We start from the raw sequence: 27507 nt of genomic DNA on the forward strand, positions 1-27507 counted from the left end.
TTGACTCAGAGCCAGACCATGAATAATCATCACTAATGGGCTTGGGCTGTTTGTTTTACCTTGTCGCAGCCTGGGCAGGACTCTTTTTTTTTTTTTTTTTTACACACGCACACACCCCCACACACTCACGCCATAGTGGGATTTCACCACCCATGGATACTCAAACCCTTGACCAGGTGTTGAAACTCCGGAGAGTCTACCACCGGAGCAAGAGTAAAGATCCCCTGGGCAGGACTCTGGCCTGGGATTTACTCTACAGATTGGGCTTCGACAGACCTCACCCTGGTTCAAACCCAGCACATTAAAAGCCCTCTTTTTATTCCATCATTACATATTAGGGTGCACCCACACAGATGAACATTGGACAAAGGTACATTAATAAGATGACCTGAGGTATCAAATAGATGGAACTTCTAGGCTAGATCTCTTTCTTCAAAGCTTACAATTGACAATTGTTATGAGATGAAAGGAGGTGTTTCTCTTCTTCGTCGATCTGCTGAAGAAAGAGGCGCACACCTAAAGATGAGTTAAGAGTCTTGTCACCTGCTTCAATTGCCAATAAAAGCCAGATCTTACTTGATTCATTAAAAAATATGTAAAATCAACGGGTTTCAATTATTTGGTAACGGTGCCCCGGTCATGTATATTAGCTCTTCACATGGGCATTGCACAAGCAAAGAGGCTGAGGACTTAACAAGTCCACGACGCAGCTCTATATCTAAAATGGCATGCGGGGTTTGTACGGACAAGATTTGGTCGGTTGCCGATATGGCACACACAGTGAATGAGTTGCCAGTGAAAGTGCGGCCCGCCAAACAGATGCCCCCGTTGATTCACAATCAAAGCAGTTGGTCAAACACATTATCAGTAGGGATTGAGTGACAGAAATACGTGTGTGTGTTTATGCAATTTCAAATATTTCAAAATCCATTGAAGTCGGGGAAAATACCAACGACAAGTCTCTTCTTTCCTTTTAAAAGAAAAGATGCCAAAAACAATCACTGATAATAATCCTGCCAAAGTAGAAGACAAAAATTACACTGCCAAAAACACCTCAAAATTCACTCACCTCTGCCAAATCTGAGCTCTTCATACTGATACATGATGTAAATGACCCTCTGCATCTCGCAAGCACACCTATGTTATTATGAGTGACCTCACATTCAATGTGCATGATGACTGGCACGGTTCAGTCTACTTGGACGAGAGCTCTTCATAGGTGGTGTATATATTCGATAATTGTCCACACTTTACACAGGAACCCAAGTAACCATCGCTGCCCAAGGGCCCCACACACAAGGACACCTCTATGGAGTCATCTCTCATCATGGCTCGTATTGCCCTATTAAAGAGATCTCTGAGACAGTCTGCCTTTATTGTATCCACATTCACCCACGGCTCTGCATGCCCATTGTGATTGAAAATGGAACCCATGAAGAGACTCATCTCATGGTTCACTCAGCTTTCAACATCAGAATCTCCTTGGCTGTTCTCCTCCTGAAATATGGCATGTGTTCCTAGAAAGAGAAAGGAGCAGAGTCGGGCTCAAAAACTGGTATTGACTATATAAATAAAAATTACGCACACGCTCACACCCCTCACACACCCACACAGGGACCCAGTGATGTTTTCACATAATCCAACCCATCCATAAGATGGGTGATGCACCCCCTCAAAAAACCCAAAGGGCCCAAAAATCAGACTGATACAATACTCAGATGGCCACAGAAGGGAACATATTGAGGGGGGAATGCCTGCGCTTGATTAGTGTTGGGGGGGGGCCCACCATATTGTGCATATATAATCAAGTCCATTCAGACCCTTAATCTTGTCCAGATGAAACCTAAATTCAGGCTGTTTCGCAACTCAGGTGGGCCCCTGTGAAATTCAAGGGTGGGTGTTCCCTCCCAGCTCATTCCCTTTGCTGTAGCCTGCCTTAAGTTTTGGGTCCTAGGGATTTTCTGAGATTACACATCTGATAGACAGGTTGGCTGGTGTGAATACATCAGGTGGGTCCCACATTTCCTCGGTACTACTGTAAGCCCTTGAAATTGATGCAGAAAGCAAGAGTTCTATCCGCTGCAACCATAGTTTACAGATGCAAGAAGGCCAGTGAATGAGATACCATACAATGCTCAAAAAGGCAAGTGAAGGAGATACCATACAATGCTTGAAAAGGCCAGCTAGCATGACCCGAACTGTTCATCTGGTTGAACCCATCATGGCACAAGCCATGCCTCAAGATCTCCCCCGTCAGGTAATCCTAGCCTGCTGGCTGGGATGGTCACGCCGTTATCTGACAGATCCTAGCCATCCAATTGGTCACTTCCAAATGGACACTCACAGCCAACCGTACATGTAACTGGGTAGTTCTCCAACAGTTGGGATCATTTGATGGGGAACATTTTTGAGTATCACACATCCACAATGAGGTCCAGATGAATGATTTGAACCACCAAAAGGTGGGCCCCAAATGCACAGCTTCTTTGTCATTGCAAATTGCTCAAACAAAAACACCATATGTCCTCTTACCTGACCGAAACACAGATCCAAACCTCTGCTGTAGAAGTCCACATACTTGATCATGAACATTCCACAGTCATACCTGTTAAGATTGTAAAAGAAACATCTTTGAGACTATTGTAAGAAACTAGAAACCGGTCGCAAGACAGCCCTAATTATGATGCATGCTCATGGAGATAATTAAACAGCGGAAATAAAAGGAATAAATGATCTAAAATTCTAACAATAATCATCATAACTGAGAAAATCATAAAGGAAACATGCAATGGAGCGGGCCATCACTACAACCATGGAGTATGGAATTCAATTACTACTTAGGTTGGATCCGGCGAGGGATGAGACCTCCCGATCTTGCATGGTCACACACAATCGATCAATGAAGATCACTAGTCCGAAGAACCAAGAAGTTTCTCGGATTAGGGATTTGAGAATTTGGGGATTTAGGGTTTAAATCGGTTCTCAAGATTTTGATCGAAGAGGAATTAGCCAAAACAAAAAAAAATAGAAGAAAGAAAGTTATTACCTTGAGGAAGTTGGAGGGGCACAAGAAGAAATTAGAAGAAGAAGATCAAGGGGAGAGAAGAAGCACCATTAGAGAGAAGAGAGGAAGGAGGCAACCAAAGGGTTTGCTTTTCATTCATCAATAGTTGAAATTCGTGTTTAGGGCTTTACCCCACTTAAATAAGCAAATAAAGACATAAAATTACTAAAATACCCCTAGGATAAGCAAATAAAGATATAAGATTACTAAAAGACCCCTAACTAAGTCAAAAAACGTGCAAATAACATAAATATGGGAAAGTTTGGGCGCTCGGTCTTCTTTCTCCAATCTTCCTTCACATGTGTCTTCCCTAAGTGGGGTCTTCTATATGTCCAATCACATGTGAAAGGTCTTCAGCTCCTCAATATTCGCCTATCCACAAGGACGGCACTTGTGGTTGGCGCTTTCTTCGTTGGTACACCTTGAATGCACCTGTGTCCGCATCAATTCCCCTCGGGTGAGAAAAACTCGACCCCGACGAGTTGAAACTTTTGTAGCGCTCAAGTAGATCTGGATCAATACCCTGCAATGCGTCGCCCGACAGTTTCAGACGATGGTTTGTTTTTCCACCTGACAAGATACCTTTGGAAACCCCCATCTCTCGTGGATACTATCTCGTCATCCAAGATTTCCTCAATTGCTTCTTTATGGGTAATGGGTGGAGGAGGGGGTGGAAGGGGTTGGGTAGCAAACTCAGAAAAAGGCCATGAAAGGGACGATGTATCAACAATGGGAGTATGGGCACGGACTAGATCTTCCATATTAAAAGTTGGATTAATGCTCATTTCAGGTGGAAGGTCAACCCGATACGCGTTGGACCCAACCTTTTGTAATATCTTGAATGGTCCAGCACTACGCGCTTGTAATTTCTTTGCAGATCCTTGAAAGAATCGCTCTGGCCTTATTCGCACCATTACAGTCTCCTTCTTGAAATTCTTGCACTCTACGATGAGAATCAGCTGAAACTTTATAATCATCATTGCTCTTATTTAACCGCTGTCTAATATGTGTATGCAAATCATGAATATGGCGTGCGAATGCATCAGCTGACTCAGAAGACCTTTGGGTAACAGACATAGGTAAGAGATCTATGGGCATTCTAGGTTTATAACCACTTACAATTTCAAAAGGACTCAACCCTGTAGATCTATTAACTGACCCATTATAAGCAAGTTCAACAGTTGGTAAAATTAGGTTCCAAGTCTTAACATGTTCACCCACTAGACAACGTAGAAGATTTCCAAGGCTACGGTTTACCACTTTAGTTTGACCATCTGTTTGTGGGTGGTAAGCAGTAGAAAATGGCAAACGAGTTCTCATAATGTGCCACAGTGTCTTCCAAAAATCGCTAGTAAATCGAACATCACGATTAGACACTATGGTTTTAGGTAACCTATGGAGACGCACCACACCATCAAAAAAGAGATGAGCAACATGAGACGCATCTGACGTCTTCGAACATGGGAGGAAATGCGTCATTTTAGAAAAACGGTCCACAACGATAAAAATGGAATCGTGCTTTTTTATAGTCTTGGAAAGCCCGAGCACGAAGTCCATACTAATGTCCTGCCACGGAGTATGTGGCACTGGTAATGGCGTGTACAGCCCAGTATTTTGCTTTCTTTGCTTTGCCAGCTGACATGTTCGACACTGCCCTAAAACTTTGGCTACGTCTCGCTTGAGGCTTGGCCAATAGAAACGATTTTCCACGAGGGCAATGGTCTTATCACGACCAAAATGGCCAGCTATCCCTCCTGAATGAAGCTCCTAGATGAGGAATTCATGAAGGGACATACGGGGAATACAAAGTCTGTCTCCCTTGAAAAGAAAGCCATCTTTAAGAACATATTCACCCATAATATGCTGGTCACTAGAGAGCGACGCATAAGTACTCCCAAAATCAGGACATATGGGGTATTCATCTTTCAGTTGCTCAAATCCGACTACCTCTACACTCAAGGAGTTGAGCAACGCCACTCTCTTACTAAGGGCATCTGCTGGTTTGTTTTCAACCCCGGCCTTGTGTTTTAAAACAAACGAATATTCCTGAAGAAACGCTACCCACTTGGCATGCCTTGGGTTGAGTTTCTTCTGAGAATGCAAATATCTCAAAGCCTCATGGTCAGAAAACAAAACGAATTCTTGCGGTAGGAGGTAGTGTCGCCAATGTCTCAGGGATTGCACTACCGCATAAAATTCTTTGTCGTAAGTGGAGTATTTTTGTTTTGCCTCATTCAGTTTCTCACTGAAATAGGCCACTGGGTGTCCTTCTTGACTCAACACTCCACCTATACCGACACCAGACGCATCGCACGCTACTACAAAGACTTTAGAAAAGTCAGGTAGATGCATGACAGGAGCTTCCACCATCTTGCCCTTAATTTCTTTAAAAGCCTTGACGGCGGCTTTAGACCACATGAACTCTCCCTTTTTCATGCACTCGGTAATGGGAGCCATGATCGTGCTAAAACCCCTAATGAACCGACGATAAAAAGTTGCTAGGCCGTAAAAACTTCGCATCTCATGAATGTTCCTTGGTTCTGGCCACTCAACTATGGCCCTGACTTTTTCAGGGTCTGCGCGCATTCCTTCAGATGACACTATAAATACTAAGAACACAACTTGGCTAGACATGAATGCACATTTTTTAAGATTAACGTACAACTTTTCCTTCCTAAGGACACTACAGACCTTCTTTAAATGTTCAAGGTGCGATTCCTTAGTGGTACTATAAATAAGAATATCGTAAAAGTACACCACTTGGAATTTTTTCATGAACGGCCTTAAAGCTTGTGTCATCACTCACATGAAAGTATTGGGTGCGTTAGTCAAGCCGAAGGGCATGACCAACCACTCATACAGCCCATCTTTCGTCTTAAACGCCGTGTTCCACTCATCTCCTGGGCGTATACGGATTTGGTGATATCCACTATTGAGGTCTATCTTAGAGAATATAGTGGACCTGGTCATCATGTCAAGCATATCATCAAGTCTAGGTATCGGGAACCTATACTTGACAGTAATTTTGTTTATGACACGACTGTCCACACACATGCGCCACGTGCCGTCTTTCTTTGCGTCAACAATGCAGGCACGGCACACGGGCTCATACTCTCTTGGATGAAACCCTTTTAAGAAGCTCATCAATTTGCTTCTTCAACTCTGCATGCGGGGGGTTCATTCTGTAGTGAGGAAGGTTCGGTAAAGTAGACCTTAGGACAAGATCAATGGCATCCGTATGTCCCTCATAGGTGGCAACTCATTCGGTAAGTCTTCAGGAAATACATCACCGTATTCCTTCAGGACCGAGGTCACCTCACGGGGCAACTCGATGGAACCTCAGGTGTAATTTCTCTAGCCACAAGGGCATACACCATAGAATCCTCCTTAGCCTCTTTTTCAAACTCTCTTGCGCTGATTATATGTAAAGACTTAGGTTTGGATTTTCCCATTTCTCTAGGCTCACTTGCCTTCTCATCCTTCTTCTTCCCTAGTGTATTCTCAGGTGGCATGGGATTAAGTTTGATCTTTTTACCATTATACATAAAAGTACACGCATTCGAATGGCCAAAGATCGTGACATCATTATCGAATAGCCATGGTCTACCTAGGATAACATGTCCCACATCCATAGGTAAAACATCACACCACAGAGATTCTTTGTATGACCCAAACTCGATGGGGACTAGACATTGCTGGGTGACAGGTAAGGATGTCTTGTCAACCCAAGAAACTTTATACGGGTCTGGATGAGGTGTGGATTTCAGTTTTAAGCGATCTACGGTGCTAGTGGAAATCACATTCTGACAACTTCCACTGTCCACTATCACCTTACAATTCTTTTCACCGCACTTGGCAATAGTGTAGAAGATAGTGCTTCGACGCCAGTCAGCACTACTTCTAGACTGAGCTAACATACGCCTGACTACTGCAAGCGTTGCTTCTCCATCCACTTCTTCTTCATCAGTAAGTCCTCCTTCAGGGTGATACTCTTCAACTTCATAATCACCCTGGTCATCTCTACCCTCGTGGGACTCCCCTATAATTAAAGCTCTCCCACGGCTCTTCGTAGGACACTGATTAGACATATGGCCATGGTTGCTACACTCATAGCACCTCACTTAGCTCATGTTACTAGGACCGGCACCAAGAACCCCTTTGCCCTTATCCTTCCTAGGCCTAGGCGGAATAGTTGCCTGTGCCCTAGGTTGACTACCAATATTAGGTCTAGTTCCTTGGGAACTAGACCTAGCATTGGAGTCTTGGGACTCAAAACGACGAACGACAGGAGCCTTCAGATATTGCTCTAACTCCCGCACGACTTGATATGCTTCATCTAAGTCCGTTAAGGGCCGAGTAATAAGCTCGTGCTGAAGATCCGCACAAAAACCCGTCTTAAAACGCGAGAGCGTTACTAGAGGGTCTTCTCGGATATCACATCGTATCACATACTTTTCAAATTTAGCGATGTAGTCAGTGGCAGGCATTGACCCTTGACGTAAGGATTGCCATTGGTCAAGGAGCTTCTGACGGTATGAGAGAGGAAGGTACTTCTCTTTCAACTTCTCTTTCATCTCATACCAATGTGTGATAGGGGCTCTACCAACTCTCTCTATCCTACGCTCGGTGTTGGTCCAGAAGAGCTTGGCTTGACCCACAAGCTTCATCTTAGCAAACCGCATTTGACGGTTTTCTGACATGTCATACCACTCAAAGTAGTGGTCCATGTCAGCAACCCAGTCAAGGAATGCCTTGGGATCCAAGCGTCCATCAAAACTCGGGGCCTCAACTCTCACACTCTTCATCGCACGCTCATCTGGATCATAACGGTCTTGATGACCACATGTGGCTCGTGCCTCTCGCACCACACCACGACCGTTACCACGATCTCTATCCTCACTACCACCACGTGTGGCAGCACGTTCTTCAATGATTCCTTCCACTTGGGAGTGCGCATCTTCCCCTACAGCGGGGTTTTCCTTTTGGGACGCCTTTGACCCGCTTCTAGGGTAGTTATCTTTTGTATCAATTAAGCAAGTTGCTCAGATAACTGCTCGTTATTCATGGTAGGTTGAAGTCCGAAACCTCTACCTCTTCTCGTGGGCATACAATGAAGACTTGAACCAAACTCTACCTAACTAGACTACTAGGTGTTATGACTTTCAAGATGAATGCAATGAATGCAAAACTACTATGAACTGACACAATTAAGTTGAAACAGGAAACAACTCAAATCTGAAAATTTTCCAGATTAGGAACTTTCTAAAATTGGAAAGTTTCTAAAATTGAAAACTTTCTAAACCTGAAACTTTCCTAAGTTAAACCTAAAAATCAAAACCCTAATTTGATAACTCGATCTAGACAAAAACCATGCAAACCTGGCTTTGATACCAAATTTGACGCAGGACAACCCTAATTATGATGCATGCTCATGGAGATAATTAAACAGCGGAAATAAAAGGAATAAATGATCTAAAATTCTAACAATAATCATCATAACTGAGAAAATCATAAAGGAAACATGCAATGGAGCGGGCCATCACTACAACCATGGAGTATGGAATTCAATTACTACTTAGGTTGGATCCGGCGAGGGATGAGACCTCCCGATCTTGCATGGTCACACCCAATCGATCAATGAAGATCACTAGTCCGAAAAACCAAGAAGTTTCTCGGATTAGGGATTTGAGAATTTGGGGATTTAGGGTTTAGATCGGTTCTCAAGATTTTGATCGAAGAGGAATTAGCCAAAACAAAAAATAGAAGAAAGAAAGTTATTACCTTGAGGAAGTTGGAGGGGCACAAGAAGAAATTAGAAGAAGAAGATCAAGGGGAGAGAAGAAGCACCATTAGAGAGAAGAGAGGAAGGAGGCAACCAAAGGGTTTGCTTTTCATTCATCAATAGTTGAAATTCGTGTTTAGGGCTTTACCCCACTTAAATAAGCAAATAAAGACATAAAATTACTAAAATACCCCTAGGATAAGCAAATAAAGATATAAGATTACTAAAAGACCCCTAACTAAGTCAAAAAACGTGCAAATAACATAAATATGGGAAAGTTTGGGCGCTCGGTCTTCTTTCTCCAATCTTCCTTCACATGTGTCTTCCCTAAGTGGGGTCTTCTATATGTCCAATCACATGTGAAAGGTCTTCAGCTCCTCAATATTCGCCTATCCACAAGGACGGCACTTGTGGTTGGCGCTTTCTTCGTTGGTACACCTTGAATGCACTTGTGTCCACTAGAAACCGGTGGTGCTTTCCTTTGAATACATAAAGGAAAAATACAAAAGAAAAGAGATAAACTACGAAGTCCTGTATTTTGTAATCTTGTCATAGATATCTCATCTATGCTTTCTTAATAAATTTTCTGAATAGATAAACTACGCGACAATTGACCACCTATTCATCCGTTACCCCTTTGCTAGCTTCATTTGGGCTTCTATTCTCACTAAGTTTCGCTTGCTTTGGTCCGTGGCTTTGGATGTGGGAGATCTCCTAATGGCTTGGCATGGTCAGCATATGGTCAATTTGGGGTGAAAGGAATGGTAGATGTTTCCGTAATGAAAGGGAGTGGAGTGGGTTGCTAGCAACGTGTGGCTTACAATGGTTGAGTGGGCTGTGAACAAGGGTTGGACGGGGGATTTGTAATTTCTATTTTCCTTTTGTTTTGCTTGTGTATTCTTTGTTTGCAGTCTTTGGTGCTATCTCAGCGCCTCTTTTAATGAAGCTTGTTGTTATCTTTCAAAAAAGAAAAAGAAAAAGAAAAAAACTGTTACTTGGGAGGGGGGTGGGAAGAAAAAAGAAAGGAGGACTTCACTGCATATTGTTTAACTTCTAAAAGATTAACACACCTCCACTGGAAATGAAACAATTCTTAACTATCATAAGATAAACCAGACGACAAACTCCCGGTATCAATGCACCAGACAGTTCCAAGCTTGGTAAAGGGGTGAGGGTCGATGTCAGGTAAGCAGCCTTGTTCCAAAAACAAATGCCAGGTAAGCAGAACAGGAAGGTAAACTTCTGCTAAGCGATCATGTGAAAATAATAATGATAAAGCTGCCAGCTAATAGCTGGCATTAGGCTACAATGATGATGGTGGTAACACAACGACAACAATGATGTTGAGAAACATAGATGAAATCCCACCAAGTATATAACGAAAGACGAGATTTACAATCTGCTATAGAGCAGAGCCCAATCAGTTACCAATAGCGTAGAAGCAGACTCCTTAATGCATTTGTTGAGTTAATATATATCCAGCTGGGCAGCAACTGACAGAGCACTTGAAATAACAGCTTGTTGGTTGAAGTTCAGAAGAGAAGCTAATCCTACACATGCATGTAGAAAAATAAAAATAAAAATGCCCAAAATGCACTTTGAATGGGTTATTTAGGCATTCAGCCTGTATTAGAAAATCATGCTCGGACCCGTTGGTTACGACTCCCATCTGGATCAATCTAACTGCGTCCATGCAGGCTCTTTTTTCTACACGCACCTGTAGGATTAGGACTTCTCCACGTCAAGTTCTTGTGCAGGAACTCTACACATGTGGACACAGCCACATGTCACAGAAGTAGAGTTGCAAATGTCATCACATTCAGCAGGCTAAATCCTAGCTTACCCATGAAATATAAAAGAAAAGGCGCAAGTAATCAGGAACAAGCAGACGCACCCATTCAGCTGTTCAGGAAGATCGTCAACAAATTCTTGCTTCCATGAACTTACGTTGACATCGTTACCACTCTTGTCCTTTACTTCATCCACGAAATATCTAGCCTGACATATTTAAAAAATAATAATAATAATAAATAAATAAATAAAAATAAATCAGTATCCTGGTTTTCAGCGTTACAAGATCACGAAGAATCAGTCTAATTATTACCCATGCTTATGGCGTGCATTAGCATTTTTTGTCCCCTGCTAAACTTAGAAATAAACTCCTCTCGATCAAACCAAGCCCCTAAGTAGGTTATGGTAAGATGTAAAAGGAAAGGCTAGAAGAAAGTTATCAGTAGTGCAAAACTGTTTGTTGTTGCTACTCAGAAAATACAGAAGTAAATGCTAAGACAGGGCCGTAAGGTCCAAATTCCAAAATCTGCGGTTCCTTGAACCAATATGCATGTATAAACCACATGGCACGTGTTTTGAACATCTGAGCTGTCCCCCCACCATCTAGATGACATTCCTCAGAAATTGGCCAGCCCACTCATCACGTGGACCACTGTTTGGTGCAAATTGATGGCTAGCAAAAAAACTTGGCCAAGTTTTTTTAGCCATCCATTTCTTTCGAACATTGTGGCCGATCTGATGAGGACCAGCCAGCTTTTTTGGCTAGGGCATCTACATGATGAGACTCACCTGACAATGGCTAAGATCTCACACACATGTGACACAATCGCACATGTGCTGGTGCGTAGAGGAGTCTGTGTTCTACATAGAAAGTTGTGGATATGCTTTAAGGGGTCAAAATGATCTCCTTGTCTCTTGGAGACATTCCTTGGAATGATGTGTTCTGCACGCTCCGTTTTCTCTTAATAAAAATTCCATTATCATTAGAAAAAATAAAACTCTTTAAAGATTGATAGGTCGAAAACTGTTTTGTAGCTTTACTTTCCCAAGTAAAATTTTAATGATGACAAAAAATATATCAAGCTCTATCTGGTCACATAAAGGAGAGGACCTGGTAATGTAAGATATAAGACCTCAAGATGATAACTTAAGAACCATGATTACCGCTAGAATCTCAAACAACTCTGTTTGACCTGGAAAAAAATGAAATAATTCTTCAAGATAATATGCTGCTAAACATACCAATACTTTCAGAACTTGGTTATTTCTGCCTTTAAGTGAATCAAGGTATTGGAATTTTTCATCCTTTACATTAATAACTGCCAAACACCAATGTATGCTCCCGTGTATGGGAACAAATATCTGCACATGATCAGTGAAACCCCGTTTAAGATATAAGGGACGTTGAACTAAACAATTGAAAGGACAAAAACAAAGGTAAGGGCACAACAACTTACTTTGTCACACTCGATAAGGCCATAGCCTAGCTTCTTTTGGGTAGTCCATCTTTTGACAGCCTTGTAGTTGTAGCCACTTCCCTCGCAACTCAGCTAAATTGTATCATCACAAGAAAAAATGGAAGTCATACAATCTCGACAAAAAAATTATTTGCTGGTCCAAGACTAAAAGCAAACAAAGAATATGGCATGGAAGAAGGAAACGGGACAACAAAAAATGTGGATAAAGAGCAGCAAACAGAAGACAAATGCAAAATTTTGAGATCAAACAAGAAAGCTAGCATGCACGTTTATGAGTAGCATACATGCATGGACATCATGAGGAAAAAGAAGGGAAAAAAAATGCCAACCTTTTGATAGAAGAAAGTGCTGAAGAAGTGGCATTTCAAGAACTTCTTCGGGTCTCTTGTCTCCCTCTCCTTTAATAACTCAAGGTACACGTTTATGACCTACAAAAGCAGAAAAAGAATGTGGATTTGAAAAGAACGCAAAAGGATACATTCAAAAGAAGAAAGCGAATCCAAAACAGAAAAGAACAAATAAAGATATACACTCATTGTGCAATTAGGGTTCATCAAGCGTTGGGAAGCAGAAGCTAAGGAAAGGAGAAGAAAGAATCACCTCGTCATTCAACCAGGCAGTTGGTGTCAAGCATTGCAAGTCCTTTCTTGTAATCATAATATTAGAACTCTCATGTGTAACTAAGAGTTCCCTCCTGCACGAATCCACAATCATTACCAATAGCTATTTGGCATTGTGTGCTAGACCTCAACACTATATCAACAAAAAATTACATAGAAAATATAACTGTACCTATTGAAGCCACTCAAAGCACAAGTGACAAGGTCCTCTTCCTCCTGGGTAAGTGGAACAAAAGGTTCACGAGCTACACCCTAAGTGTTTCATAAATTATCAGAACAAATAAATACAAAAGCCAAATAGAATGGAGAAATAATCATGAATTTCATAGCATTACTTTCAATAATTACATAGATTAAAACAAAATGCTCGACCTTTTAATGTTTTTTTCTTTTGAAAGGTTACGAATTTTATTAAGCACGCAGCTCAAAAAAGAGGAAACAACAAAAAGGGAAAGTAAAAAAGACAATTGCCAAGGCAGTGATCCAGCTAACCAGCTAAAAAAATCCAAATTACAGCCCTTGGTAGTGGAGAACTGCCAGCTTTTTAGTGTTGTTGAAGCACCTAGCAGTCCTCTCCTCCCAAACCACCCACCAGATCGCCAGTAAAGACATCCTCCAAAGCGCCTTCTTGAGATTTGAGAGCCTCACCCGGTGCCAAGCTAGTAAGCAAGAATCAACCAAGTTTGGCATTGACCACCAAATTTGGAAACAGCCAAAGATAATCCGCCCAGATCAGCTTTAAAAATGGACAGTGCAGGAATAAGTGATCCACAGATTCTCCATCTTACATGCAGATGCAGCAGACATTCAGAATAACCATAGCCATTTTTCTCAAGTTGTCAATAGTAAGAACTCTCTTCCTGCCCACAAGCCACCCGAGTGCTGCTATCTTCGGGGGAATAGGATAAGACCAAATAAAATTAATGCAACTCTCCCCAACAGGATTAGCAGGCCTGCCCGGAATAGAAAGACTTCACCGAAAACTGGCCGGAAGAGTCAGCTTTCCAAACCCAAGTATCTGCTTCATCTTCATTAGGAACACATAAGTGAATGTGCTCCCCCCTTCTAAGATCTCAGTGTTTACTTGGTCAGTAAGGGAAGAATTCTGACTTTTGATAATCTGAGGAAAAGGGGCCTAGCGATTGTCAATGCTTGTCCCTATGCTTAAGAAACGAAGAATCAGTGGACCACCTTCTGTTGCAATCATTGTTGTCCAATGCGATCGCATATGCGCATATTGTGGATCAAATCACATATGCCATGATGGCATATACGATCCTGGCAAGTATGCCATGGCATACTTTTATATGTGACCAATATACAATCACATATGCGAGTATGCGATCACATACTGCATATGCGATCACATATTTCCCAATAGCCAGAGTGAAGCAATTTTTATCTTTTTTCAATTTGGAGAACTTTTGCTATAAATAAGCACTCATATCCCCTCCATTTTCACAATTCTTTACTCCAAAGCTCTAAATCTCTTACTCATTCTCTCTTACACCTCTTTCCCTCTTACTCTAATCTCTCTACAATTATTTCAAGTATGTTTATTTTTTGTATTTTATAAGTTGTGCTTACTTCTTGTAAATTAAGTTGTAAGTTATAACTTGTAAGTTGTTCCAAGTTATCCATTTATCAGTAAAATTTCTTTGTTCGAAGTTTTTAATAATTAATTCTCTTTTAACGTAGCTTGTTGATTATTTTGTTAAAATTTATATAATATAATATAAGTAATTAAATATATAACTTAATGAAACACTCAAACTATAATGAAATAAGTAAAATAACCCAATCCAATCACTTGTACTAATTAGTCAAGTTTTTCCTATTTTTAAAGATTTTTTTTCTTTTTCTTTTTTTAATTTTCCTTTTTTCAAATTTTTATTATTTAAAAAAAATGTCATGGCATATGCAATTGTGCAATCGCATATGCAAACAGCATATGCTGATCGCATAAGATCGCATATGCGATTTGACAACATTGGTTGCAATGCCTATTTGCCAACGAAGTCTGGTGCACCTTTTTGCCTTTGTTTGGGGTCCCCATTGGTATTTCCTTCTTCAGTTGACAATCTCCTAGCCCGGTGGCATGGAAGTGGCATTGGTAAGAAGGGTCGTCTTATCTAGAGATTAGCATTGCTAGTGGGACTGGTGCATTTGGCTAGAAAGAAACAACAGATGTTTCAAAGATTCTTCTAGGGATGCAAAGTCGATATTCTGCATGGCGCGGTCTCTTATTTCATGATGGGTAGCCGTGTTCGACAAACTTGCAGATTGTTCCCTTTCTAGTTTGGATTGGTCATCTCTTTGATTTTCTGTTTTGTGTATTTTATTGCGGCTTGCCGCCCTCTTAATAAAAAAATTGTTACCCTTCAAAAAAAAGTGAATAAGCTCCAAAAGGGCAACATAGCTATCAACTTCCTCATCACGAAGAAAATGCCTACAAGGGGGATCCCAACCAACCATCACTCCCAAACGAGAAAAGTAGTTAGAGATAGAAACAAAATGATCCGACGCTAAGTTGAATATGGATGGAAACTCATCTTTTAGAGAGTAAGAGCCTGCCCACTCATCTTCCCAGAAACCGATTCTCTCCTTTGCCTAACAAGAATTCAATTCCTTACAGGAAAGCTTCTTTGATATAAGAAACATCTTTCCATAAAACAGAGGCCCTGTAGAGCGACAAATCCCTTGTCCCCCATCCACCACTCGAGAGGCCATATTTACAAGTGAGGACTTCTTTCCAAAGACTCCCCATCCTCCACCCCAAACCTCCAAAGTCATTTCCCAAGCAATGCCATGTTCATGGATTTGAGATCTTTTATACCAGCCCCTCCCACTTCAAATGGCTTGCAAACCTCATCCCACTTAAGGGGATGGAACTTTCTCACATCTTCCTCGCCTTGCCAAAAGAAGTCTCGCCTTAGCTTCTCAATTCGGTCATTTAAAGAGTGACATGAAGTGAATGGGTCGATTGGATAAAAGCGCCTTAATCAAAGTAATGCAACCACCAAGGGATAGGTATCTACTTCTCCATCTAGCTAGAATATGCTCGACTCTCTCCACCAATTTGTCCCATAATTGCATTGTCGGTTTGCCCACACGAAGTGGAAGACCCACAAAAGTAACCGGGAGTGCTCCAACCGCACAACCGAAGATTGTTGGTGCACTCATTTTTGCACCCTGGTTTGTCAATCACGTGAGTCGTTGTGTCAAGTAGTCGGTTGAGCCTTTAAAAAGTGAAGACCAAAGACACAAACGAAGACGGAGCATCAAGCATCAAGAATAGGTAAAACAGGCGCCTTGGTGACCCCTAACCCTTGACCCAAAACAATCTTATAACTTCTAGATGATCTTGACCTAATAGGAACAAAAATTTGATCATCCCTTAGCCTTAGGAGACCAAGAAAAACATGATAAACAAGGCTAGAAGATGTGCGAATCTGTTATGTAGAAGATAGCCCAAAATAGCATATTCCAGGCCATGTTCAATGGCATTGAGCTGTCATCGAAGACCTGGCCGATGGAATCGATCGAGAGTCAGTTTGGTCCAGCAACCAAACTAGATTTTCAACTGAAATTATCGATGGCATCGAAACTTAAATTTTGATGGCATCGAAGTCCCCTCAATGGCATCGATTTAAGATCTAGAATTGTCCAGCAAGGTTTTGGATTTTTCCACTAATTCTCTCAATGGCATCGAAACACGATGTTCGATGCAATCAAAATGGGTCCAGATTCAGCAAGCAAACACCATTTTTGTCTAGAAATTTTGATGACATCAAAGGTATCCTCGATGGCATCGATAGAACTGTTTTTTACCCGTTTTTTTACCGTTGGAGCTCGAACTTTTTATAAACGAGAATCGACTCTTGGGCATTTGAATGGGTTTTTGGAACAAGCAAAGGTGAAGTGATCCCATATGCATATCCTCCATCATATGCCTCTATTCCTGTAAGTTTCAAGCAATCTCCCTTGAAATCTCAACTCTAATGAGGATTCCAACCTCACCATTGGGGATGTGCTTAAACTCTTCCATTTCCTAAAGATTAGACTTAAGCATCTTGGTAAATCTTTATCCAGATCTTTTAGAAGAGCCATCTAGTCGAATCCCCTGGGATGAAAAACTACTCATTAGTTGTAGGAGATTCGACCCACTCCCATCGCCTTGGTCATCTTGAAGAAGCATCAAATGCAAGGAGATTGATCGTGAAGCTTAAGCCTTAGCGAAGCTATGGCAACATGATCGAGGGAGCATCGGGGAGCTGATTGAAGCACATGAGAGCGGAGATCAAGCAACCCAAGAGGAGCATAAAAAAAGACTCAATCCGATAAGTGTCATGTGTAGGAGTCCATGTTTGTACTCCTTTCTTGTGTAGGTTAGAGTGCATGAGTTTGTGTTCAAACTCACATAGGTTCTTCCGTAGGACCTTTGTACTTTTGTAGGACATAAATCCGTGGTTCTTGCGTAGGACCGAGGTTGTTGGGTAGCCTAAGGCAAAACCAATAAGAAGTCCTTTCATAGGCCTCCGGCAGGAGAATACGTATCGGGTTCTTGTGTAGGACCCTGACTCTTGTGTAGGGCCTAAATGTCTAGGTTCTTGTGTAGGACCTTGCTCTTGTGTAGGGCATAAATCTTTACGTACTTGTATAAGGCATAAAGAGTTGGGTACTTTGGTGGGACCATTGTCCTTGTGTAGGACATAAACTTAGAGTCTTTGTGTAGGGTTGTAAAGGTCAGAGGTGAACCTGATTTAAAACCTCCGATAATGAAATCCGGTACACTCATGGGTTGAGTGCGTCCGCCGAGAGTGGAGTAGGTATGTAGCCAAACCACTATACATGATTGTGTTTAGGATTGTGATTTGCGTATCTATTTAATTATATTTGTATGTTGAATGTTTAATTATATGCATGTATGATTAGATGAATGCTAGGATTGATAGGTAGCACAACCCACACACACATGTACACTATCCTATAGACTAGTTGCTTATCATTTGTAGTCTATTTGTGATTGGACCCTCTATTGGCTTGGAAGCCTTAGAATTACATTGCTTAGTTTAGTTTAATTGGCAAATAGTTTAAACTAGGCAATTGTTGTTTTTAATTGGCACAATTTTTAATTAGTCCTAATCCCCCCCTCTAAGACAACCTACATTCTATAGCTCCACCATACTTCCGCACATAACGCATTGCGGCCCAGCCGGTGCAATTTCAAAGATCACCACCAACCCTTCCACTTCATAAGGATCCATTCGCACACCGAACATCTTGCTTTTAGACAAATTTATTTTAAAACCCAACACTACTTCAAACACTTCACAATGGTGCATATGTTTGCAAAATAGAAGAGTATCATCCGCAAATTGACGGTGAGACTTGAGAGATGGGAGAAGACATGCCTACAATCAAGAAACCTCAAATAAAACTTTCCCGATGAAAAAGCTGGAAGTCCTCTTCTCTTTCTCTTGTGTTTATGGAGAATGTAGTGTGAAACCTCACTCGGTGTGAATCCAAATGAAAACTACCTTGGTGTGAAGCCTTGTTCATCCATCTCTTCTCTCTTTCAAGCTCCAAAGGTATTTTCTCTCATCTCTTCTCTCTTTTCCTCTCAAATCTTCTTTTCCTTTATTTTTTTTCCTTTTCTTGTTAAACCCAAAGCATCCCAACCTATACCCGAACAAAAAGTCGAGTCATACGTGTGAATCTTTACATTCGTATGACTGTACAGACTGTTTTGTGGACCTCACTTCAGCTCTTTTCTTACATCCTTCCTTATTCTTCTTCTTCAACCAAACCCTAACCTAAAACCTTAGATTCCCCTCTCAAATAAGCCCTAATTTCATATTTCCCCAATTTTCAAAGCCTAACCCAAATTTCCCTAAACCTAGAATCCCTTTAGGACTCAAGTGATTATTCCCCTTAAAATACTTCTACCCTAATGTTTTGGATGGAATTTCTTAATTCCATTAAGCCTATTTCGAATTAACATCTTACTAGTTCCTTCGTACGAGCATGTGGTAGCCTAGGATTACATGTAATTGCTTATTTGATTAATTGTTTGGTTTATGATGAGGTTGCTGAAATTTCAAACTTTTGTTGCTCATGTTTTAAACTGGAAATCTAATTTCATTTATCATCCTAGGTTAGAAACCCATCCTGCATCATTTCCTCTTGGTCCCTCGGGATCATATTGCTTAGCACCTCCATAATCATGAGGAAAAGAAAGGGAGACAATGGGTCTCCTTGTTAAAGACTGCGGGAGCTTCTAAAGAATCCCTTCTGGGAACCATTTATAAGAATTGAGAAGCGAGTCGAGCTTATACATTCCCGAATCCGGCTCCTCCATGTTAGACTACATCCCAAACAAAGCATAATGTAATCAAGGAACCTCCAATCAACGTGATCATACACTTTCTCAATATCTAGCTTGCAAACGACGCCTTTTTCTCCCCCTTTATGCCTAGAATTGAGGCATTCATGAGCAATAAAGGCGCAGTCCAGGATATGTCGTCCCAAGAAAGGCATTTTAGTTCGTTAAGATGATGTATCCTATGATGTTTCGCAACCACATGGCCAAAACCTTAGTTAAAATCTTGTGGGCCACCTATAAGGTTGATTGGACAATAGTCCTTCAAAGATTCCGCACTTAAGACTTTCAGGATAAGGGCAATAAAGGAGGCATCAAGCTCTGACAATAGTCGGCCCCTATCATAGATTCGCACATAACACCCATGAAATCGCCTTTAAGCAATTCCCAAAAGACTTGATAAAATGCCACTGGGCCTGAAGCTTTATCCCCCTCTAGCGAATTGATAGTTGCTTTAACCTCTTCTTCCAAAAAGGAACCCTAAGCAAATCAGCTTGGGATTCGGAAAAACACTTGAAATCAAGATTGTCCAACATCAGCCTTTTCCACTCCTCCCCATTGAGCAAGCTTTTATAAAAACGAGGAATTTGGACAGCGATGTTACCCTTGCCTTCGATCTGAGATCCATTTATGACTACGCTACTAATTTTGTTGATCCTAGCTCAAGCACTCGCAATGGTATGGAAGAACCTTGTGTTCTTATCACCTTCCTTGATCCACGCTATCCTAGAACGTTATCTCCACTTTGTTTCATCTTCTTTCACCCTAGCCGCATAATCTTGAGTAACCCTAGTTGCGACTTCCTCGGGGGAAAGCTCCTCAGTTTCCACTTTAATGTCTAAAACTTTGGAGCTTGAGGAGGATCTCTACAATTTCTGAGTCTCTACTAAACATAACCTCTTTCTTCAATTGTATTATTTCAGACTTTAAAAGATGCAGCTTGCGGGAGAGCTTGAAACCTACGAACCCCTCCACCTCAAACGACAACCACCAGTCCTTAATCTTTTACTGGAAACCTTCTATTTCTAGCCAACAAAGTTCAAATCTAAAGGACTTTAAGGCCCAATTCTCTTCATCCACTTCTACTGGCAGTAGACAGTGATCAGAGATCGGCTTTGGCAAGGCTCTTTAAGAGACCAGGAAAGAGATCTAGCCACTCAAGAGAAACAAGGAAGCGGTCAATTATGGACTTGATTGGATTGGCCTGACCATCGAACCACGAATACTTCCCATCATCCAACGGCATATAACTCGTGAGCATCGATCCAATTAGAAACATATCACATTTTGCTTATGACCCGATCCCATTCGATTTTTTTGAGGCATTTTGAGTGATATTAAAATCCCCTCCCATGCACCAGGGAGTACCAAACTTGGATTGATTAGCATAGAGCTCTTCCCAGAATTCAACCTTTTTTCCTCCCGATTAGGACCATAAATTGAAGTAAACAACCAAACCTTTCCAGAAGCTTTTCCTTAAGCAAAACTGATACAGAAAAAGACATGTGCCACCGCTCCTCTTTTGACCAATGAGATGAATACCATGTGATCAAGATTCCACCTAATCCCCCTGTAGCATCCAAGTGGACACAATCCGTTGAATTATTCCCCTAAATGCTTTTCAACTGAACTTGTTTGAAACCCTAGACCTATGTTTCCTGAGGCGCTAACAGTTGCGCCTTGTACCTCTTGCAAACATCCTTTTTTTACACGCGCACTCACACCCCCCACAGACACCCATGCACTCACGCCACAATGGGATTTTACCACAATGGGTACTCGAACCCATGACCTCATGTTGAAACTCTTGTGAACAGATCTCCCCTTCCTCCCTTCAGAAGCAAAATTCATATTAGAATATAAGTTCACCAATTCCCTACGGCTGCTGGCTGATCTAATTCAAGCCATACGAGACCTTGAATTATCTATTGGACAACCCCGTTCTTCGACAACTTGAAACGGAGCTTGATAGTCCTTCGATCAATCACCAAATGACATACTTATCAGCCTTTCGAAGTGGCCCATCTCCTCCTTTATCCATCACTTCTCTCTAACTACTTCCACTAGAGCAGCCCATTTAGGTTTCGTCTTGTCTTCGAGAAGCATAACATCCCCTTGTGCACCAATTACAACTGCCTATAATGGGGGGATGTCAAGAATTTCTTTAGGATCGCCCTCAGACCTCTGAATTTCCCCTAATGAAATCTCGCTCCTAAAATAGGTCTCCCACTGCTTGCAAATCAATCGATTGATTATCCGCAATGGAAGAAGCACCCCGCTCCAACTCTGATTCCCTGTTGTTAGATGGGGCAGTGGATATCGTCTCCTCGGAGAGCGTCTCAAAGGGCTGAAGCGTTTCTTGGAACATAAGGACCTCGCGAGAAATAAAAACGAGCTCCAGCAGAGGCATGAGTCCACCACACGTGTTCGAATATAAGTTATGGAGCACACGTTTCGGATCTTTACAGAAATCCACACAAGTGCCTTAAAAATCCAATCCAATTGTCACCCATACCTTTGCTCGATCATGTTTGTGCTCGAGTCTAATCAACAAGTTGACTCCTATACTACACCTCCAGCGTTGCTAGTCTTGCAATTATCCATCCCATCCGAGCTTGGAAGATTCAAAGCCGAGGCATCCTCCAACCCCAAAAGGCTCTCCCGAGGCTCCCCTATGTTGACACCTACCCTATTCTGAGTTCCACATGTCGCAACCTGCGTCAGGGCTATGTCACCTTGCGACAAATGGGTTGCGCCAAAGGATGGAGAAGCAACGGGTGTCTCCTCCATTCGCCACATGTCGTGTGTGGTAAGAGAGTGACTCTGTTGATGATGCGTGTTCACCCCTGGGTCTCATAGTCCGCGAGAGCACCACGCCGAAGTTCCTTCTTCCCGACATAGTCCCGAGATCACCACCATGTCCAACAGCCTCTTACTGATTGTCGAAACTCCTTTGCAGAAGCGATCGCAACTATTACCCTACTCTTCCTTGCAGATGCATACCTCCACACTCTCATCACCAACAATGAGGGCCTTTCCAAATTAAGCTTCTTGCGATTTCTCCTAACATAGATATGTTCCCAACGGATTTCGGTCCTAGATAAGGTCTCTGGAGCGATTGAGATAACCTCTCCCAACCATTCCCCTATGAGAGCAAAGGTTTCTCCCAACCGCAACTCCAATGGGACTCCCGTAACCCTAAACCAGCAAACCTCCTTAGCCAAAGGGGAGAAATCGAACCATCTCAGCAACTCCACCACCAAACCACCCAAAGCCGAGTGCCCAAGACCTATAATCTGATCTTCCTGCCGTTGCAACGGGAATGAGATCCAAATTTGATTATCTTGAATTCTCCTGAAGTCTTTCTGAAGAAGTTCCACAACCCCCAGATGAATCAACCATGGAAAGATATCCTCGAAGGTGGCCCCTCTGCTAGCTTTTACCACCAGACTGCAGTTTAGAGACAACTTAAAGAAATCCAGAACAGACGGATCAAACCAGACCACTGGTTTGCCACAGGAACCTTCCTTCCACAAGAGTTGTTCTAGGAATTGCATTCAATCCCTCGAAATAGCCGCGTCCTTTCCAGCTCAACTCGATAGGAGGTGTCGTGCCTCAAGCTCCCCACATCGAGCCCAGGGAAGCGAAAACAAGGGCATCCTTGCCCCCCTTTTACAACCACCGTCTCTGCTCGTGAGACATGTCTCCCTTCAAGATTCCTTTCACAAGGTTTACCCTCTGCAGTCCAAACTGTGCTCTTTGAACCGATAATGATTGACCGCCGAACCGTCTTCCATTCAGCTCAGCGATTGCCCTTTCGATTTCCTCTTTACTCTCAATGCGAACAAATGCAAAGTCGTGTCCCTGTCCAAAAGATTTCGCACTGAGCACAATCACCTCACAAACCTTTCCAGCTTGCCCAAAGACCCTTCTAAAGTTATTTTCCGACCAATCGGGAGGAAAGCGTTCAACAACAGCGTTGGTAACACCGACAGAGTTGACCGATTGGCAGAAGCATATTTCCTTTCTTCAAAATAGGAATCCAAGGTTCTGAATCAACACCTTCTCCCTCAAGCTGAGGATCCTTGGAGGAGGAAGTACAATACAAACATCAACACCACCGGCTCTTAAATCCTTTACCGGTATTGGGTGCCTGCCCTCCATCGATCTGGGAGTCACTACTCGCTTTCCCACTATTCTCTGTTTCACTCCGTATAGTGGGGTTGATGTAGATTTTCTGGTGGACAGTTTTTTTCCTAATTCTTGAGAATGAGATTAGCAATGCTCTTGTCTTCATCTCATCTTGAGAATGACCTAAGCGAAGATATTCTAACACAAACTGGTGCATTAGGATGTTCTAGTTTTGATGCATCAATGTCCTGGAATTTCTCTGAGGCTAGACCTTTTAATGTGTTTAAATTTCTTTTAATAATGGCACAACAAGTGAAGCAATTAAGTCGCTAAATTTAGCTAAGGCCAGATTTGGAACCTCTAGGAGTATATAATTCAGTATAAACAATAGCTAACCGCCACTGAATGTTTTCTCATGAAACATTTTGGCATAAAGTTGCCCATTTTCTAGAGTGGTAGGTAAAGATGGCCTTTGTGGGGCTAAACAAGCTAGAAATGGGGTCGTACCTTGGCCTTTGTGGCTTTTTTTTTTGGTCGAAGAATTTTGGTTTGGGGGAGAGGGGGGTTCGCAAGAAGCGTCCATTGCAAATGCAGGCCCCAAAAGCCCAATTTGTGTTTCCTGCAGGAAGCCAGGTGGGCCCCAGGTACTCAGTTGTGCTTAGAGGTTTTTAAGAGATGGGGATCCTTTGTGTAGTTGTAGCTCGCGTTTTTAGAGCCTTAATTAAGTGAGATTTGGAGGGATTTTATTAGGAGTCCAAAACTAGGTATCTTTGGTTGTCTTTAGCAATAGTTTCCAAGTATATGGAGCCTAATGTGTCATTAAGTACGAAGTAGTTTCCTGTTTTAAGATATTTGTGTCTTGAGGGATCTTTAATGGGATATTAAGATATTAATGGATTGCTATTTTGAGAGACTTTTGCCTTAGTATATTTTTAATAAGATATATTAATATCTTGGAGGATCTTCATTAGGATAAAGTAAAGAGAAGCATAAGACAATAAAAGGGAGAGACTTAGATCCGTGTGTGGTATTTAGCTTAGTTGATATAAGGCTTGGTAGATGATGATACGATGTGTGGTATTTTAAGGTTATTTTCTTAATTTAGAACAATTGAGTTTTCACAAATACATGTGTATATGTGTGTGCACACGCACATGGGAAATGATTCCATGGTAACAATACCAACGTAATTACAGTGGTAACATTTTAAAATGGGCCACATGTGATCTATGTAGGAAATCCACTCCAACAATCATGCATGCCCTGCCTTGTTTGACCGTGGACCCAAAAATCACACCAATCCATGACTCAAGTGGGGCACACCATGGGGAACCATTGAGAAGGGACATGTACCCTTGATTTTGTGGACGGCCCACTGTGTTTTGTATGTGCAATCCAATCCATTCATCGGATACACCTGCCCCACGTGCAGGGATGCTGCAAAAATCAGGCCATTCAAAAACTTAGATGGGGTGCAGTGCAAAGTAATGGTGGCCATCCTCCTCTCAACTATTCCCTTTTTATCCTCTTAACTACCCTTTTTTTTTTTTTTCAAGGCACGCATACATGTGCAAAAAACTGGTCTTTCCCTCTTCTTCTTCTTTTCACGCAAATCTAACACCAAATTGACAGAATATTGGGCAGTTAAAGAGCAACATGTTCATAGGATGAGTGTAGCTGAAATGAGGATGTTGAGATGGATGAGTGGCAAGACGGGGAAGTATAGAATTAAAAATAAATGCATTCGAGGGAACTTAAGGAGTAGTACCAATAGATAATAAGATGAAAGAAAGTAGACGTAGATGATTTGGTCATGTGCAATGGAGACCAGAATCAGTTAGGAGTGAGTGGGTGCAAGACGAAGGCTCTAAGGGCAAGGAGTAGGCCCAAAAGGTCATTAGCGGAGTTAATAAATAGAGTCTTGATGACCTGTGGTCTAACTAAGGAAATGGTCCTTGCTAAAGTGGAATGGCGGAACAGGATTCGTGTAGCTAACCCCAATTAGTTGTTACATTAGTTTAGATGTAGAAACACGCACTCTTTCTGTTATACCACCTTAATATAGATGTACAAACACACACATGCCCATGCACACGTGCTCTTTCTGCCCGACTGCTGTTATTATACATAAGATGCAGGAGCACAAACAAACAAAACATGCACGCACACATAATTAAACAAATTGCATAGAAAGACATACAAATCCTCCATAATCAAGATAAGTAATGATAATCTGCCCTAGCACTGTCATTATACATATGATGCAGATAATCAAATCAAGGAAAAAATGGAGAGGAAGAAAAACCAATTACCTCCTTTTCATCCTCTGCCCAACGCATGAATTTGAGGACCGACATCTTCCTCTGGGCTAATCTCAATTCGAAATCCAACATCCTTAGCTTCGAATCCCGCCTCTTTGAAGAGGCATGCAATTCTCTATACAGCGAATTCTTCACTTCCACTCCATAGTCTGCCAATGGAGAGTCTACCATTTTCCCCTCATCATCAGAATCAGAGATCAATACGGTCAAACCGGACGCTGCTGGGGTCTTTGGCTCGCTCGCCTGGTCGGAAACCACTGAATGACCTTCAACCAATCTCTTGTACTCTTCCACACTCAACACTTCAACATCCACATCCATTGAAGACTTGTTATCCGATAATTCAACAGTCTCAAGCTTTCCCAAGAAACTCAAAGCTTCTTCCTTTGCGACTTTCACCCGTAACGAACGTTCCGCTGTGGTCGAAAGATTCCCCATCTCGCTTGCCCGTTCTTCGTCCTTCTCTTCTGCCCGAGATTTTCTAACTGAATACCCAAAAACCTTCAAAATTCTCTGGGGAGCATGGATTGGCCGAGACAGAGGCGAAGGAGGGGGGAACCTGTGGATCTTGGAGACGGAGATTTCGGGCGTCCCTAATGGCGGAAAGGGGAGGTCGGGAACGGGTGGCATTGTTGTAATTCGGGCCTTTTTCAAGGGTTCAAGATCAACGATGTGTTCGGGATCGAGAGAGTAAAGTGGGGGGGAAGCCGAACTCAACCTGAGACGCTTGCGGTTTTGAGTTAGGGCGCCCATGTAATTGACTCAAATGCCCTTGGGGTTGTTCCTATTTACAGAAACCTGCCATTCCATTAAAAGAAAAGAAGAGAACAGGAACCAGAGAAATCTGAATTTTTTCGTGGAAGAAGAAGAACATGGAAATTGCCCTAAAAGGACTTGGAAATTACAGCGAAACCACCATCAGGAGAAGAAGGGAAGAGAAATGACCAAAGGAACGGTGAGATACTAGGGTTGTCCGAGCGTCTGGTTTCTGAGATAGAAAAAGATAAAGAAAAACCCTAGAAATCGATTTGGAGAGAGATTTTCGCAGCGTTCCCGCCTTGGAGAGAGTGTTGGGGTCCCGAGGAGACGCGAATTTCTGTGGAACTGCAAAAGCAGTGTGGGTCCCACCTGATGTGTATGACATCCAGTCCGTCCATTATTTTTAGCCGGTTCCTGTTAAGACGGCGCAGAAAATATTTGGCAGATCCAAAGCTGAAGTGGGCCACACCACAACAACGGGGATGTGGACGCCTATAATTCAACCTTCGGCCCACCCTAACGTTTATATGAGATCCAACCCGTTCATATGGTGACTCCCATGACATGAGTAACTGAGTAAGCTCCGTGGGGTCCACCGTGATTTATGTATTTTATCCACTCCATCCATCCATTTTAACATATAAATTTACGCTGGAGCCTAAACGTAAAGTATATCCGAACCTCAAGTGGACCACACCATGGGAAATAGTATGAATTGAACATTTACTGTTGAAAATTTCTTGGGCCACATAAGTTTTGGATCAAGCTTGTATTTGTGTTTTCCCTTCATCCATGTCCGTGTGATCGTATGAATAGGTTGGATGAGAAATAAACATCAATGTGGGCCCTAAGGGCGTGTTTGGACGGGCGACCTGTGCTGGAGCAGGAGGTATTAGGTTGGATAGGTTTCTGGAATCCACCCTGTCCATATTGCAGTATGTTGGATTGAAGTGGGATGGGATTGGAGGCTGGATTCGGATGGATTTCGTGCTAGATTGGGGATTTCGTTGCTGGATTTCTCGCTAGATTGGGGGTATTTCCCTGCAACATGCGAAATCCCGTGGATCCAACGTGGGATTGTGATCCTTCTCGTAGCCATCCACCCTAATCGCCTGGCAACTGTACGGAGATAGCCCTTGCATTTACAGGGGGGTGGGATTTGGGGTTTGGCGGGAGAGA

General features: G+C 42.3%; 1 protein-coding gene across 6 annotated transcripts; it reads right to left on the reverse strand.

The window, feature by feature from the left end:
- Positions 1 to 946: 946 nt before the first annotated feature.
- Positions 947 to 26677, reverse strand: LOC131230283 (ubiquitin-like-specific protease ESD4). Of its 6 annotated transcripts, none has more exons than XR_009163969.1 (10): positions 25561 to 26676; positions 12908 to 12987; positions 12716 to 12809; positions 12445 to 12543; positions 12095 to 12187; positions 11880 to 11999; positions 10741 to 10844; positions 10275 to 10608; positions 2533 to 2605; positions 1451 to 1517 (listed from the first exon to the last, which is right to left on the reverse strand). XR_009163969.1 is itself a non-coding variant. In XM_058226121.1 (9 exons), the coding sequence occupies exons 1-9, from the start codon at positions 26320 to 26322 to the stop codon at positions 1455 to 1457; spliced, it is 1503 nt and encodes a 500-aa protein (XP_058082104.1). In that variant the 5' UTR covers positions 26323 to 26677; the 3' UTR covers positions 947 to 1454. The 6 variants fall into 6 exon arrangements, 4 of the variants coding, with proteins under 4 accessions (XP_058082104.1, XP_058082103.1, XP_058082105.1 ...); XR_009163968.1 differs by having other exon boundaries at positions 10275 to 10563; positions 10690 to 10844; XM_058226121.1 differs by lacking the exon at positions 10275 to 10608 and having other exon boundaries at positions 947 to 1517; positions 10690 to 10844; positions 12908 to 12951; positions 25561 to 26677.
- Between the last annotated feature and the right edge of the window lie 830 nt (positions 26678 to 27507).

This window comes from Magnolia sinica, chromosome 17 (assembly GCF_029962835.1).
Source record: "Magnolia sinica isolate HGM2019 chromosome 17, MsV1, whole genome shotgun sequence".
In the NCBI taxonomy this organism is placed as follows: Eukaryota; Viridiplantae; Streptophyta; class Magnoliopsida; order Magnoliales; family Magnoliaceae; genus Magnolia; species Magnolia sinica.